This window comes from Salvelinus fontinalis, chromosome 7 (genome assembly GCF_029448725.1).
Source record: "Salvelinus fontinalis isolate EN_2023a chromosome 7, ASM2944872v1, whole genome shotgun sequence".
NCBI lineage: Eukaryota > Metazoa > Chordata > Actinopteri > Salmoniformes > Salmonidae > Salvelinus > Salvelinus fontinalis.
Genome location: NC_074671.1, coordinates 13566371 through 13578541, shown reverse-complemented (window position 1 = coordinate 13578541; position 12171 = coordinate 13566371). Strand labels below are relative to the sequence as shown.

Sequence of the window (12171 nt, the reverse complement as noted above, 5' to 3'; positions counted from 1 at the left end):
AAAAAACTCATTAGATGACAGTCTGATAACATATTTATGGTATGGGATAGGTTTTGTTAGAAAAAAGTGCATATTTCAGGTAGATGGCATAGTTTACAATTGCACCCACCGTCACAAATGGACTAGAATAATTACAATGAGCAACGTGTTTACCTAACTACTAATCATCAAACATTTCGTAAAAATACACAGCATACACGAATCGAAAGACACAGATCCTGTGAATACAGACAATATTTCAGATTTTCTAAGTGTCTTACAGCGAAAACACAATAAATCGTTATATTAGCTTAGCACATAGCAATTAGCAGCCCAGCATTGATTCTAGCCAAAGTGAGCGATAAAAGTCAACATCGCCAAAAGATATACATTTTTTCACTAACCTTCTCAGAATTCTTCCGATGACACTCCTGTAACATCACATTACAACATGCATATACAGTTTGATCGAAAATGTTTATATTTAGCCACCAAAATCATGGTTAGACAATGTGAAATGTAGACAAGCTGGTAAAGAAAAAGTCCTTGCGCCACTTAGACAGTGATCTACTCTTATACATAAATACTCATAAACGTGACTAAAAAATATAGGGTGGACAGGGATTGATAGACAATTTAATTCTTAATACAATTGCGTTATTACATTTTTTAATTTATCCTTACTTTTCAATACAGTTTGCGCCAAGCGAAGCTACGTCAAAAAACATGGTGTCCTAAGCCACTAAAATGTTTCGACAGAAACACGATTTATCATAATAAAAATGTCCTACCTTGAGCTGTTCTTCCATCAGTATCTTGGGCAAAGGATCCTTTCTTGGGAGAAATCGTCTTTTGGTGGAAAGCTGTCCTCTTGCCATGTGGAAATGTCAACTGCGTTCGGGATGAACTGAAAAGCGTGCCCAACTTTTCACATCGTTGCAAAAATAAATGTCCCAAAATCGCACTAAACGGATATAAATTGCTATAAAACGCTTTAAATTAACTACCTTATGATGTTTTTAACTCCTATAACGAGTGAAAAGATGACCGGAGAAATATAACAGGCTAAACTAACGCTTGGAACAGGTGCGCGCCGGTGTCCTCTAGGCTCATGACGCAGCTCCAAAAGAATGACTAGCTTCAGGGTTTTTTCATTTGTAGGGCCTGTGAACGCGCAATCGACCCCATTGGAATCGTCATCACGTAAAGGCATCCAGGGGAAGACGTAAGAAGTGTCCGTATAGTCATAGCAATGACAGTGCCCTTTTAACTGACTTCAGAAGAGTGGCCAACATTTCTCAAATCTGACTCCATGTCAGGGAAATTGCTGTAGAATGGGCTCTGTTCCACTTAGAGACAAAATTTCAACTCCTATAGAAACTATAGACTGTTTTCTATCCAATAATAATAATAATATGCATATTGTACGATCAAGGATTTTGTGGGAAGCCGTTTAAAAAATTAGCCAAATTAGCATAAATAGTCTAAACAGCGCCCCCATCCCCAACAGGTTAATAACATAACATTTAATTATTTTTTTAAATGTCCCTTTAAATAACCTTCTGTCTTATGTAACTATATCTTATTAGTTTCAGCGTCCCAGATTTACGTTTACTATGCTACGTCTCGTCTATGAGACTTGGCTGAGGTGATGTGTGGACGCTGCCTACAATGTTGATGTCAAGAGAGACTTTTCAACTTTGATCGTAGGTAATGAAGTCAATTTCCACTAAAAACGTAGGGTAGGGGGGCTGAAGCAAGATCCGTTATTATCTGTAGCAATTATATAATTGATGGTTGCAACAGAGTAAGAGTGACGCAAATGGTCAAGTAGCCTACCCTTGCCAATTTACTACCACTAAATCAAATCAGCTGACAAATAAATACCTGTATCATTTCCCCACAAGTCACAAAGGGCTACAAAACCAAACGTAGGAAATGTTGCACAAAACACTATTGTAGGATATGAGAGCACAAATCGCAGTTCCACATGCACAGTTGCGCATACATGTTGGCGCCGTTTAAGATTCCTCCAAGCCAGTGAACTTTTGAGATAAGGTTACTTTTTACTAACCTTTTTACTGAGTTCCATCAACCGACAATAACAGCAGGATTTTTCCTTATTTCTCTACGTACAACAATTATCATGACAATTGGTGAAAAGTAACCCCCCGCTTTCTTATCCTCCTTCAGCCCAGTACAAAGCTCCAGAAATAACTCGGGACTTGTGGTGTCCACGGATTTCCATCCAGTTGAGTTTGAGGTAAGGAGCGCACCAACTCCCCAAACATGGGGTGGTGACGCCTGCTTGACGCGAATAGACTGGGGTAAACCCGCCCCTAAGAAAGTTTACTAGCTCCGCATGAAAAAAACACGCGGTTTTAAAATCCAAAACGACTGTATTTGATTAAAAACGCATTTCAGTTCAGCTAAAACAGTCTCCGGACCCCCTTCTCTTTGTTGGTAGAATTACAGCGGTTTAAAAACCAGAGGAATGTAGTCCCCACCCCCCTTGTGCTTTTTTCTGCCCACTTTTATCCTCTGAAAACACCTTGACGGGAATGTTACTGTAGCCTCTCTCAAATCCATAGAACTCAACACATCAGAGCATAGCTGCGGGAAGTAGTTTGGGGGTGCTGCAAAAAAAACAAATTGCCTGCGCTGAAGAGTATATCAGTCGGCTAATACAGGACTAGTAAAAGCCCAGTGCACTACTTTTGTGGAAATGTTTTAACTAAATGTATTTGAGTGTTTACCAGCATTTGTGACTTGAGTCTGATAATTATCTGTACAAAACAGTTAATCTAATAATACTTGTGGAATATAAAAATACTTGCTTGATATGTTTTCCAGTTTCTTGAAATACTTTGTGAAAACTGAAATGGTAATTCCTTTTAATAGACACTCTTATCCAGAGCAACTTACAGGTGTGAGTGCAAACATGTTCATACTGGTCCCCTGTGGGAATTGAACCTACAACCCTGGTGTTGCAAGCACCATGCTCTACCAACTGAGCCATATCATCACAAACCACTTTATGTCACAATGTACTCAATTGCCGTATTGTACATTGCTTTTCTTCATGGTGATAGAAAGTCTACAGGTCCAAAACTAGATGGCCAGCCTTTGTATAATACAGTAATTTACATTAAGTGGTTTGTAAGGATGGTACATTAATACTGCACAAAAAAAGTGGTTGTTTTCCATGTTATTTGATCAAGAAAAATATTTAATTTGATGTGGATGTTTTGTGTCTTTGACCATAACTTTGCATCTTATAATGTAAATGTTTGAGGACAGGGTTGTGTTCTTTCTGGATTCCATTAGAATGACATCACAGAGAAAGAGACAGGGTTGTGTTCTTTCTGGATTCCATTAGAATGACATCACAGAGAAAGAGACAGGATTGTGTTCTTTCTGGATTCCATCAGAATGACATCACAGAGAAAGAGACAAGGCAACAACTCTTACAATTCCAACTATTCAATCCTCCAAGATTCTGTTCTTAACTATACAACTATCTGTTTGCCAAAGCAGAGATTTTTTTTAATTAATATATTTTTGTTCTCATGCAGCACCCTCAGCACCGTCAACACCCCTACTTCACGTGGCCATGCCTCAGTGGGAGAAAATAAAAACTGAAATAGAGGTTATTTTTATCAAAGCCATACTTTTCGAAATTCAGCCTCTCTGATACACAGAAGAACAGTTTTAGTAAAGAGTGAGAAAGAAAAGGGGGGGGGGGCAGGAGAGGTTATGGAGAGAGAGAGAGTGACGCTGGGACAGAAGAAGATGAGGGCGAGAACTGTGACTTTTTGCATACTCCTCCGGTCCTCTCTCCTCTCATCTCCTTTTCAAAACCCACTGGATAAGAAAGCCAGAGGTCCCTCCCCTCTGACCTTCTCCTCCAATGGGTTTTGAGAAGGAGACGAGGAGAGAGGACGTGGGAGAATGCAATTGAGATCTTTCCAGGGAGAGAGAGACGGGGATAGAAGAGAGGGGTAGGAAAAGGAGGAAAACATCCACCCTGATGTTTTTCAGAGGGCTTTGCTCCTGTGATATGACTTAGTTGTATGGTTTTATTGGATTCTGGGTAAACTCTGATCATTGGTATACACATAAACATAGTATATAAAGGAAGACACTGGTTTATATGTCAGAGGTTAATAGTTCTCTGTAGAAAGACAGAGTGGCTGTGGAATGTGCTGGGTGGACGGGAGGAAGTCACAGGATTGCTATAGGGGAAGAGGCTTGACATCTGTGGATTAGGCCAAGGAGGGGTTGAGGTCAGGTCAGATCTCCTGAAGGGAGAAATTATGGTTCATTACCCTATTACCCTCTTCCTGTCGAACCATAACATGTAAGGATTGGAGAGAAGGAGGAGAGTCTAAAGTGGAGTAGATATACTGGTAGTGGTGGAAACATGTCTTTCTCTGAACACAGCTGTAGAGAGCCTTTGGGGAGAATTAAACTTGGTTCAGCTTCTCTAGTGTCCGTGAGTTATTTACTCTGAAAAATTAGAACCTAACAGTTTATAATCTCTGTTATTGGAAAAACACTGCAAGCACAATACGGATTATTGGCTGCATGTGTGTGTGTGTGTTTCCAATTTCACACTCTCTCTCTAAACCCACGTGTGTGTGTGTCTCTCTCTCCACCTCTCTCTCTCCACCTCTCTCTCTCTCTCTCTCTGCCTCTCTCTCTCTCTCTCTCTCTGTCCCTTCTTCTCCGTCCTTACTATGAACTTTCCAATTCTTTATCCCCCTTTCCCTTTCAGTTGTATAACTGACTAGGTATCCCCCTTTCCCTTTCAGTTGTACAACTGACTAGGTCTCCCCCTTTCCCTTTCAGTTGTATAACTGACTAGGTCTCCCCCTTTCCCTTTCAGTTGTACAACTGACTAGGTCTCCCCCTTTCCCTTTCAGTTGTACAACTGACTAGGTCTCCCCCTTTTCCTTTCAGTTGTACAACTGACTAGGTCTCCCCCTTTTCCTTTCAGTTGTACAACTGACTAGGTCTCCCCCTTTTCCTTTCAGTTGTACAACTGACTAGGTCTCCCCCTTTTCCTTTCAGTTGTATAACTGACTAGGTCTCCCCCTTTTCCTTTCAGTTGTACAACTGACTAGGTCTCCCCCTTTCCCTTTCAGTTGTACAACTGACTAGGTACCCCCCCTTTCCCTTTCAGTTGTACAACTGACTAGGTCTCCCTCTTTCCCTTTCAGTTGTACAACTGACTAGGTCTCCCCCTTTTCCTTTCAGTTGTATAACTGACTAGGTCTCCCCCTTTTCCTTTCAGTTGTACAACTGACTAGGTCTCCCCCTTTCCCTTTCCTTTCCTCCCCACCTCTCTGTCTTGGTCTGGTCTGACCACTGTCTGTTAAAAGACGTCTTCCAGCGATTATTGACATTTTTACTGTTGAAAAGCGATATCCCAAGTATAAATACAGTAAAGTACACACACTAAAAGGGTCAAATAAATATGTTTTGAGCAAAACAGTGTTTTTTTTTTTATACACAACTGCAAACTTCAAGGAGTTGGTCTGACGGGAATCCGTGATGTCATCGGTCTCCCCCAGCTGTGCTATGTAATGTCTTACCTGGACCACCTTTAGAGATGGGCCTTCTGTTATGATAATAATCAGGTGTTAGGGAGATTGGATTAACGCTTTAAATATTCACTGACCTGTCTGTTTTAACACTGTGGCTGGCTGACTCTAATATTGACAAGAGGCTTTTTGATATACGTCCTGGAGGCCAAGGTATTGTCTCAGAGAGTCGTAGAGAAAAAGAGATATGAAGAGGGCAGGGCAGAGGGTAAGAGGTAGAAAGAATTGGAAAGTTCATAGTAAGGACGGAGAAGAAGGGACAGAGAGAGAGAGAGAGGCAGAGAGAGAAAGAGAGGCAGAGAGAGAAAGAGAGGCAGAGAGAGAGAGAGAGAGAGAGAGATAAACAATACACACACACACACACACACACACTTGTGGGTTTAGAGAGAGAGTGTGAAATTGGAAACACACACGCAGCCAATAATCGGTACTGTTGGTGATGACACAGTGTTCCGCCTCGATGCCTGCACCCTGGATGGGGATGTCTTGGGGTGTCACCGTGTCCTCTCGCCCGATACGGGTCACTCCTGGAACTAGTCATGTTACGTTGTTGTGGGGTAGACTTTCGATCATAAATAAATGTTTGTGGGGTTGAGATCAGTCTTGCATTTGTAGGCTAGAGATGATCTAGTCAGCGAAGCACATCTGTTTTAGACTGTGTTTAAGTCTACCAGTCTAGACTGTGTCTGGGTGTAGATCTTGTTAGCAAGCTATCTGTCTCGAATACTGATGAACAAGAGACACCTGTCGATGACTGGGAGCTGAGCTCTAAAAATGTACTGCAATTATGGCATTTTACAGTAAAATTACTGTGTGTGTGTGTTTAGTGTTCCCTGATGGAGGAAGTCAGTCTGTCTCCCTGTCCTGGTTCCAGTGTTCCTTGATTTCATATTATTCTCTCTCTCAATCTCTCTCTATCTTGTAGCTGTCACCATGGTTACAGTGAAATCTATAGATAAAAGCATCAGGGAAAGTATGGGCCAATTAAATGTGTGTGTGTGAGAATGAGTGAGAGTGTGTGTGTGTTACCTTCTTTAAGGGGCAGTAGGGTGATGGCCTCACTCAGTCTCCCACTCCCCAGGCTGACCAGATGTGGTGTGGCTGTCTGGACCTTCAGGCCTTTCCCTGTGTCTATCAGATCCAGGGGCGACTGGGGAGAAACACACACATTTACCATACAGTTTAATAGTTTATAATATCACATCTTAACAGTGTGACGGTGTTCTCCTTTCTTTTCATGAACAACAGATTAAAAGCAGGGAAAACTTGGGCATGTAAAGTCTTGCAACTTCTTTTGAAAGTAAACCGAAAGGCACTTTCTTCTCCTCCTCTTCTTTCTTCTCCTCCTCTCCTTTCTTCTCCTCCTCTCCTTTCTCCTCCTCCTCTCCTTTCTACTCCTCCTCTCCTTTCTTCTCCTCCTCTCCTTTCTTCTCCCCCTCTCCTTTCTTCTCCTCCTCTTCTTTCTTCTCCCCCTCTCCTTTCTTCTCCCCCTCTCCTTTCTTCTCCTCCTCTCCTTTCTTCTCCTCCTCTTCTTTCTTCTCATTTCTTCTCCTCCTCTCCTTTCTACTCCTCCTCTTCTTTCTTCTCCTCCTCTTCTTTCTTCTCCTCCTCTCCTTTCTTCTCCTCCTCTTCTTTCTTCTCCTCTTCTCCTTTCTTCTCCTCTTCTCCTTTCTTCTCCTCCTCTCCTTTCTTCTCCCCCTCTCCTTTCTTCTCCTCCTCTTCTTTCTTCTCATTTCTTCTCCTCCTCTCCTTTCTACTCCTCCTCTTCTTTCTTCTCCTCCTCTTCTTTCTTCTCCTCCTCTCCTTTCTTCTCCTCCTCTTCTTTCTTCTCCTCTTCTCCTTTCTTCTCCTCTTCTCCTTTCTTCTCCTCCTCTCCTTTCTTCTCCCCCTCTCCTTTCTTCTCCTCCTCTTCTTTCTTCTCCTTTCTTCTCCTCCTCTCCTTTCTACTCCTCTTCTCCTTTCTTCTCCTCCTCTCCTTTCTACTCCTCCTCTCCTTTCTTCTCCTCCTCTCCTTTCTTCTCCTCCTCTCCTTTCTTCTCTTCCTCTCCTTTCTTCTCCTCCTCTCCTTTCTTCTCCTCCTCTCCTTTCTTCTCCTCCTCTTCTTTCTTCTCCTCCTCTCCTTTCTTCTCCTCCTCTCCTTTCTTCTCCTCCTCTCCTTTCTTCTCCTCCTCTCCTTTCTCCTCCTCCTCTCCTTTCTTCTCCTCCTCTCCTTTCTCCTCCTCCTCTCCTTTCTTCTCCTCCTCCTCTCCTTTCTCCTCCTCTCCTTTCTTCTCCTCCTCTCCAGAGGAAACACAAATCACCAGCCGCTCCAGGGCTTTCTGTAGTGCTGCTGGTCCAAACTATAAAGGCCTTAATGTACCAACCATTCTACTACCAGTATATTGTAGCTGTGTGAGGTTAGGTGTGTGAGGTTAGATGTGTTAGCTGTGTGAGGTTAGGTGTGTGAGGTTAGATGTGTTAGCTGTGTGAGGTTAGGTGTGTGAGGTTAGATGTGTTAGCTGTGTGAGGTTAGGTGTGTGAGGTATCTATTGTCACCTGTGTCTCGTCTGGAACCATCTGGTCTGACTCTGACTGACAGAATGTCTCTGGGTCCTAAAGGAGAGAGAGGAGAAGGAGGTTAGACTACATAAAATATACATCCAGAAATTAAACACATTGTATCTATATAGAATATACACCCAGAAATTAAACCCACTGTATCTATATAGAATATACACCCAGAAATGAAACACACTGTATCTACATAGAATATACACCCAGAAACTAAACACACTGTATCTACATAGAATATACACCCAGAAATGAAACACACTGTATCTACATAGAATATACACCCAGAAATTAAACACACTGTATCTACATAGAATATACACCCAGAAATTAAACACACTGTATCCACACACACACACACACACACACACACACACACACACACACACACACACACACACACACACACACACACACACACACACACACACACACACACACAACACAGTGGGACTCTACGACCGTGACTATGACCATGAGTGCTAGTCTCTGATCCAACCACCCTGCATTGTTCAACTGTTGATTGGAGTGAGGTTTATTTCACAGCTCTGTACAAGAATGAAAGCAAAGGCCGGTAAATCTCCATCTAGATTGAGTGTGGGTGTGTCTATGAGTGTGGGTGTGTCTATGAGTCTGGGTGTGTCTATGAGTCTGGGTGTGTCTATGAGTCTGGGTGTGTCTATGAGTCTGGGTGTGTCTATGAGTATGTAAAAGTAGGGTACATATAAGGAAGTGGCCTTACGGTGTGACAAGAAGGACAGCAATTGGAGAGGCGAGGAATTAAGCAAAGAGGAAAATAGACATAAATATGTAAACAAACAGTAAGAGCAGCAGAAGGACATGGTGTGTGTGTGTGTGTGTGTGTGTGTGTGTGTGTGTGTGTGTGTGTGTGTGTGTGTGTGTGTGTGTGCGTGTGTGTGTGTGTGTGTGTGTGTGTGTGTGTGTGTGTGTGTGTGTGTCTGTGTCTGTGTCTGTGTCTGTGTGTGTGTTGAGTCTCTGTGTTTCACACACACAAACGAGTGAAATACCACAGCAAACATGATTAGTTAAAAAAGCCTTGTTAAAATCACATCAACCACGTATTCTCCCTCTTCTATCATTCCTCCTTCCTCTCCTCCCTCTTCCCTTCTCTTCCTCCCACTCCCACTTACCCTCCTCTGCCTCTCCTCCATCTCTCCTTTTCTCTCTCCACCTCTCCTTTCTCCTCTCCTCTCCTCCACCTCTCTCCTCTCTCCTCATCTCCTTTATCCTCTGCTCTCCTTTCTTCTCTCCACCTCTCCTCTCCTTTCTTCTCTCCACCTCTCCTCTCATTTCTTCTCTCCTCCACCTCTCCTCTCCTTTCTTCTCTCTTCTCTCCTTTCCTTTCTTCTCTCCTCCTCTCCTTTCATTTCTTCTCTCCTTTCCTTTCTTCTCTCTTCTCTCCTTTCCTTTCTTCTCTCCTCTCCTTTCTCCTCTCTCCTTTCCTTTCTCCTCTCTCCTCTCCTCTCCTTTCTTCTCTCCTTTCCTTTCTTCTCTCCTCTCTCCTCTCCTCTCCTTTCTTCTCTCCTTTCCTTTCTTCTTTCTCCTTTCCTTTCTTCTCTCTTCTCTCCTCTCCTTTCTTCTCTCTTCTCTCCTCTCCTTTCTTCTCTCTTCTCTCCTTTCCTTTCTTCTCTCCTTCTCTCCTTTCCTTTCTTCTCTCCTTCTCTCCTTTCCTTTCTTCTCTCCTTTCCTTTCTTCTCTCTTCTCTCCTCTCTCCTCTCATTTCCTTTCTTCTCTCCTCTCTCCTCTCCTTTCTCCTCTCTTCTCTCCTCCTTTCTTCTCTCCTTTCCTTTCTTCTCTCTTCCTCTCCTTTCTTCTCATTTCTCCTCCTTTCCTCTCCTTTCTTCTCCTCCTCTCCAGAGGAAACACAAATCACCAGCCGCTCCAGTGCACTTCCTCTAATTCAGAACTCACTTCCCCTGTCTGAGGACATTTCCTTTACGGACTCGAACACCCTATTTGCTCCTCGACAGACAACTTCTCACGCACGCACACACACACACACACACACACACACACACAGGCAAAAGATAAAGAGGTATGTGTGTGTTTGATATGATCTGATGGAAATGGAGATCAACAGCACTTGAAATTCAGGTAGATTAAAATAAGGACAGTAATGAATAACCTGAAGGACTACTGACAGGAGTACTCTTCATAATGACAGGAGTACTCCTCCTCCACCTCTCACACCTCCCTATACCCCCCTCCCCTATCACTCTTCATGCCTCCTCCTCCTCCTCTCACACCTCCCTATACCCCCCTCTCCTAACACTCTTCATGCCTCCTCCTCCTCCTCTCACACCTCCCTATATCCCCCTCTCCTAACACTCTTCATGCCTCCTCCTCCTCCTCTCACACCTCCCTATACCCCTCCCCTATCACTCTTCATGCCTCCTCCTCTCACACCTCCCTATACCCCCCTCCCCTATCACTCTTCATGCCTCCTCCTCCTCTCACACCTCCCTATACCCCCCTCCCCTATCACTCTTCATGCCTCCTCCTCCTCCTCTCACACCTCCCTATACCCCCCTCCCCTATCACTCTTCATGCCTCCTCCTCTCACACCTCCCTATACCCCCTCCCCTATCACTCTTCATGCCTCCTCCTCCTCTCACACCTCCCTATACCCCCCTCCCCTATCACTCTTCATGCCTCCTCCTCCTCCTTTTACACCTCCCTATACCCCCCTCCCTTATCACTCTTCATGCCTCCTCCTCCTCTCACACCTCCCTATACCCCCCCCCCCCTATCAATCTTCATGCCTCCTCCTCCTCCTGTCACACCTCCCTATATCCCCTCCCCTGTCACTATTCCTCCTCTACGCCCACCCACCTCAGACATGTAAACAGCCACCCAGGTGAAAGGGCGAGTCAGGGCAGGGGTTTCGTCTCGTTACGTTTTAGTGGAGCTGTGTTGCCGAGGGATACAGAACTGCCCTCAGCAGCCACATTGTTGGGCTGTATGTGTGCGGGCATGCGTGTGTGGTGTGTGCTTGTGTGTCATCATTCCATGCTCCATATATCTGTTGGGGGATAGGGATCGAATCCCAGTCCATGCTGCTGCTCTAGGAGGTCCGATCTAACCCAGAGATGTGTTTTCAGAACAGAGGTAGAGACAGCACAGAAGACATGTTTAAACTGACCAACACACAGCAGAATGCAGAATCTCTGTAGCTCAACTACATGTTAAAGACTAGCATATTACTAAGTCTTTACGGACAGGAGAACGAGAAGGACAAAAACAAAAACAGAGAAAGGGAGGATAAACAAAGAGGAGTGGAAATAAATGAGAGAGAGAAAGTGATAAAGAGGAGAGGAGGAACATGAGGAAAACATTGTGATGAAGGGATGAGATGAAAGGAGGAGAGCTGAGCTATAACTAAGAGAGACCATCTGGGTGAACATTGCCTTCCATTTCTTCTTTATGACTTCTCTCTTTTCATCTCCCTATCCTTCTCTTTTTTCTTTCTTTCTGTCTCTCTCTCTCTCTTCTCCCTCTCTCCCTTGCCTTCCTCCATCGCTCTCTTTCTCTCCAGACATGGGAGAATGGTAGTATTTGAAGAAGCCCTCAGCTGTTAGACACATGGGTTACTGGACATCAGAGGTGTGTGTGCACCAGCATGAGTTGTTTTGGAATCACCACATTTAATTAGACACCATGTACCTCAGCAGGGGATTATGGGTAGGGCATGGGGAGTCTGCTTAAGGTGCCAGGGCCTGTAGTGTGTGATGTGTATGGATGGGGGGGGGGGGGGGGGGGGGGGGGGGGGGGTTAAAAGGGAAACTGTATACAATATCACTAATTTACTCTCTCTCTTCTGTCTTTCTTTCTCTGGCCGGTCCCTTCCTACATTCCATCCTCCCAGCTGACAAAGCTCTTATTGTGTCCCTCCTTCTACCTCATCCCCTATGGGTGACAGACACACACATAATTATTTGAATAAATCCATATATAAACAAATTCAATATCAATAGAACTTGATGGAAGGCACACGCACACGCGCACACACACACAC

The 12171-nt window shown here is 44.0% G+C and overlaps 1 protein-coding gene across 2 annotated transcripts in view; it reads right to left on the bottom strand.

Annotated features, from left to right (window-relative positions):
- LOC129859005 (pleckstrin homology-like domain family B member 2) overlaps positions 1-12171 on the bottom strand; it is a 67150-nt gene that overhangs the window by 52912 nt on the left and 2067 nt on the right. The window contains exons 2-3 of one of the 2 annotated variants that reach the window (XM_055928297.1): positions 8121-8177; positions 6615-6735 (exon numbers count right to left, since the gene is read on the bottom strand). In XM_055928297.1, the coding sequence (XP_055784272.1) occupies positions 6615-6735; positions 8121-8177 (178 nt within the window). Of the gene's footprint in view, positions 1-2053; positions 2444-6614; positions 6736-8120; positions 8178-12171 lie in introns of those variants that run through there. The other variant, XM_055928298.1, reaches the window with a different exon arrangement.